Source organism: Piliocolobus tephrosceles, chromosome 17 (genome assembly GCF_002776525.5).
Source record: "Piliocolobus tephrosceles isolate RC106 chromosome 17, ASM277652v3, whole genome shotgun sequence".
Classification (NCBI taxonomy): Eukaryota; Metazoa; Chordata; class Mammalia; order Primates; family Cercopithecidae; genus Piliocolobus; species Piliocolobus tephrosceles.
The window spans coordinates 74,288,662-74,293,020 of record NC_045450.1 but is presented as its reverse complement, the minus strand read 5'-3'; the positions used below and the strand labels follow the sequence as shown (position 1 = coordinate 74,293,020).

The following is a 4,359-nucleotide window of genomic DNA, read 5'->3' as shown; positions in this document are numbered from 1 at the left end:
AGGCAACAAAGGTAAGACTCCACCTCAAAAAAAAAAAAAAAAAAGAAAAGGAAGAAAAAAGAGGAAAAGTGATAGGCTTGTTTGCTCCTGTGAGAATCTCTCTCTGGACAGTGTCCAAGGACCTGACAGCAGCTGGACGGGGCAGGAGGGAGGCACTCCACAGCCTTTTATACCTTCAGGCTTTAAAACATACGAATGCGTTGCCCAGTTCAAAATTACATGTATATTTTAATGTAATAAGGACTGTTCAGGAGAAGCTGTGGAGGGGCAGAGCCAGGCTGGCCACCCCAGCAGGGTCCTGGCGGTGCTGGTACATCAGCCTTGAATTGGCTGTGGCCCCCACACCAACCACCCTCCTCCCTCCGAGGGGACGGGGCACCCACCTGCCCCAGGGTGCACTCCATGCCCCCCAGGAAGTCGTCCTCCTGACAGCTGAAGCCGCTGGGCCCATGCGTGTCGTATACCTCAAAGCGCAGCCTCTGCACCTCCTCGAAATAGTAGTCCACGGTGAAGACTTTGGAGAACACGGGATGCAGGCTGCTCCGGACCACCTCGGTTCTGCCCACCTGCAGGTGCACCCTGTGAGCTGACCCCATCGAGGGGCTTCCACGCCAGGCTCCAGCCCTGTCTCCCCTCTGCCGCTTACCCACACCCACACACCCCAGGAGGACTCACACCCTGGGAAGACCTCCTCCTGCCTGCTCTCTGTCCATGGGACTGTACTCCCGAGGGCCACCCTGGGGGTCACCCCTGGCCAGCTGTGGGCCGCAGCTTCTCAGCTCACACCCACCACTGTCTGCTCCACCCTCAGATCACAGATGGGGAAACTGAGGCTCAGAGAGGATGAGAATGACATGCTGAGTCGGGGGCGAGATCAGAGTCACACCCTGCGCTGGGCAACCCTAAAGTGCAGGACACTGCCCAGCAGCAGCTGAGTGGGGAGGGGGCATAGGGTACAGGGGAGCCCTCCCTCCTGGCTGGGGTACCATGGGCTCACCAGCCTCTCCCATCCGGCGCAGTTCCCTGGTCAAAATGCCCCCTAACGACAAGACCCAGCTGGGCCCCTGGGCTACTCATCTCAGAATCCCGAAAAATCCTGCACCTCAAACCAAGGGCAAGCATGGGCCACCCGTTCAGCTCGGGCTCTGAGGGGCGGGAACGGGGCCTCCCGGGGGAGCCAGAGCCGCAGGGACAGGTGGTGGGGGCGGGGCAGGCCCTTCACCCTCAAGGCCGATGACCGGAGACGCCACTGGTGACAGCGACCCAGGACCTCGCGACATGTCCCCTCCACCGCCCAAGCAGCCGCTGGGGTCCCCCTGCCCACCCCGCCCGGGCCCGCGCTCTGGAGTCTGGAGAGACCCCTGCGCCGGGGAAAAGCGCTGGCGCGCCGCGTGGACCGGGGTTCGAGCTCCAGCTCCTCCACCCGCCGCGGCTTCGCGCCCCGCGTTTCTCACCCTTTTGAGGTGAAGCCACGCGTTTCACGCGAGATGGTGACCGAGGAAGCGCCCATCTGGCGCCGGTCCCGTGCCCCTTCCGACCCCAAACGCGGACACACGGGGGTCGCCTGAGACCCACGTTGGAGCGGGAGCCCCGGACCCCTGGAGGTCCGCCCCGCAGCGCGGGCTCCCTCGGGCCTGCTCCCGCCCCGTGGTGAGGACCCGACCCCAGTCCAGCCTCCCGCCCCTCGTCGGCCGGCGCCCCTCACCCCTCAATCTCCTCTGCGCCTCTTGGTCGAGCCCCCTGCCCACGCCTGGACGCTTCACGCTGGCCCAGGGCCCCCTCCCCAAACCCTGGGCCGCGCCCCTCGCTGCGGGGCACCCCCCTCTCTCCTCCGAACCCCGCTCGCCGCCGCCTCCTCCAGCCCAACCCCTCCCCACCGCTCTGGACACCCCCCCGACCTAGTAACCCCCAACCCGGACCCCGAGCTGAGCCCCAGCTCCGGGGGGCCCCCGCCTTGCGCCCCGCTGGCCTCAGCGCGCCCGCTCCGGTCTCCGCATCCCCAGCTCGGCGCGCGCCCCGGCCCTACCTGCACCCACTGGCCCTGCGCCTGCTGCAGCAACGCCACGCTGGGGTCGGACTTGGTGAGCGGGTCGCGGTCCAGCAGGTGCCGGCAGCTGAGCCGCAGTTCCACCTTCGAGGCGCAGGGCGCGGGCAACCCCCCGGGGGCCGCCGCCGCCCCGCGCTCCGAGCCCGCGCTCATGCTCCCGGCGGTCGGGGGCCAGGCTGGGCGCACGGAGGGGCCGCTGCCCGCGAGTCGGCGCCGCCGCGGCGCCCGGGAAATGGTGGCCGGCCCAGGCGTGGCCGCGCTTCCCTGAACGCCTGCCGGGCGCGGGCGCACGTGGCTCGGGCGGCCGCCGCGCGGGGACTGCAGGGGGTGGGGCGCGGCCGGGGGGCGGGGCCGGGGAGGGGCGCGGCGGGAAAGCGGGGCAGGGGGCAGAGGCAGGGGTGCCCCTTGGAGATCCCCGGGAGGAGACAGCTTCTAATTCCCCGGGACCCCCCACCAACTGATAGCTTTGGGGTCAGGTCGGGCGCGCCCTCCCCGGCTGTGCGCATCCCCGGCCCAGGGATCCGCTCCGGGCTGGAGGCTCCGAGCTGCGCAGGGCCTGAGCCTGGGTTCGGACCCAGGCAGACCCTGGGGAGGCGAGGGGGGGCACCCCAGCTTGGCACCAGATCCCCACACCCTTCCCGGATCTCTCGGATCCCATCTCCAGGTTCCGCTGGTTTCGGGTACTCGCCACCTCCATCAACAAGCATTTAGTGGGCGCCTATTGTGTGCAGGCGCCGCGCTCCTCTGGGGCTGGAAGGACCGTCCAGGGGGGCCGAGGGCTGAATCGGGGTCTGACTCGGAGGGGTCCGCGGGGTACGGTCCACACCTGTTCCCCGAGGCCGGGGCGGGGCAGGCCTGGGCTCCGTTGGGGGGCCCGCTCCGTCCTGAACGTCATCCCCCCCCCACCTTCCCCATCACCGGTCCCGGTGGAGGGAGCAGCAGAACAGGAGGCGTTGGCGGGGGCAGAAACCACCTCCCAGCCCATTCTTTTTGCCAATTTCTGCCTAAAAATAGGGCGGGGACCTCGCCAAAAGCCACGTGGCAGGGGGGTGTAGGGGAGACATTAAGACTGAAAGGTGAAGGTGAAGGGGCGGGAAGACCCGGCGCTCCGGCTCAGCCTCAGCAATCAGGACTCTAGAAGAAGACCCTGGGGTCAGAGGGGGCCGCCGCCGACAGGGCGAGGAGGCTCCGGGCCTCGGAGGAGGAACGCGGTCGGATGGCGGGATTGCACCGGGCGCAACTGCAAGGCAGGGAGGCCCGCACGGGGCTGGCGGGGCCGGGAGAGGCCATGGAGCCCAGCTCCTGCCTTCCTGGGAGGTCGGCTAAAGAGGCGAGGAACGGGTCAGGGCGCAGCGAGGCCTGCAGGGCCCCCGTCTGCTTCTGTCTCCCCGGCCTCTGGGCCTCCTCCCTAAAGCCGGGCAGTGGGCAGAGGCCAGTCCCGCTCTCTAGAAACCAGCCTGGGCCTTCCCGGACCTGTGTCCTCCTCAGCCCAGCCTCCCAGGCTGCGGCGAAGCCACATCCTCAGTCCCCAACCACTTCCATGGGAAAAGGAGAAATTCAGGCAAAGGTGTCGGCGCCCAGGCAGCTCGGGCAGGCACACGTCCGCGCTGGGCTCCCGCAGCCCTGGGACAGTTTCCCCAGACCAAGCTCAGCTTCCTGCTCTGACCTCCCCCGAAAGCTCCTCACCACCGCCCTGAGGTTTGCTTGTCTGCAGTGTGGAGTCACCCAGGCTTTCTGGGGGGGTACAAAGCTTAAACCTGGAACACCCCAGTTCGGCCCTTGGCCATCACATAGCGGCACCCTGGCAAAATAACAGATGGCTTCCAAGCAAAGGATGCAGGGAGCCAAGAAAGATCACAGTTTGGGAATTTGAGTCTCTGAAGCCCAGGGAGATTTTAATCGACCCACTGGGGTCTCCAGCCACAGCCCCGGGCCAGCTTGGTGTCTCCTGGCTGACAGCCCTGACCACAGCCTGCTCTAATGGAGAGAAACCCCAGAAGAAAAAGCCAATTTCCCTGTAGCGCTGGTGTCTGGACGCTGCCTGCCCCTGCTCAGGGACCAGCCCGCAGTAGCCCCGGGAACAATGGAGGCCCCCCACCTCCCTGCAGTGTGGAGCTGTCTTTCTGAGGCTCCCCCTCCCAGCTTTTCCTGCAGGGCCAGACGCAGGAAATGAGATCCCCCCATATACATTCAGGAATAATCACCGTGTTCCTTGTTGAAATACTAGACAATGCAGATAGGGAGTCAAAACAAGCTTCCAGACCCCAATGCAGCACCATTGCCTCCCCATAGCTATCCCTCCAGCTTTTTTT

The 4,359-nt window shown here is 66.4% G+C and overlaps 1 protein-coding gene across 1 annotated transcript in view; it reads right to left on the bottom strand.

Moving 5' to 3' along the window:
* CPNE7 (copine 7) overlaps nucleotides 1-2,200 on the bottom strand; it is a 22,794-nt gene extending 20,594 nt beyond the window's left edge. Inside the window, exons 1-2 of the mRNA XM_023229006.1 lie at nucleotides 2,027-2,200; nucleotides 384-566 (exon numbers count right to left, since the gene is read on the bottom strand). Coding sequence (XP_023084774.1) covers nucleotides 384-566; nucleotides 2,027-2,200 — 357 coding nt within the window. The remainder of the gene's footprint in view (nucleotides 1-383; nucleotides 567-2,026) is intronic.
* Nucleotides 2,201-4,359: the final 2,159 nt, after the last annotated feature.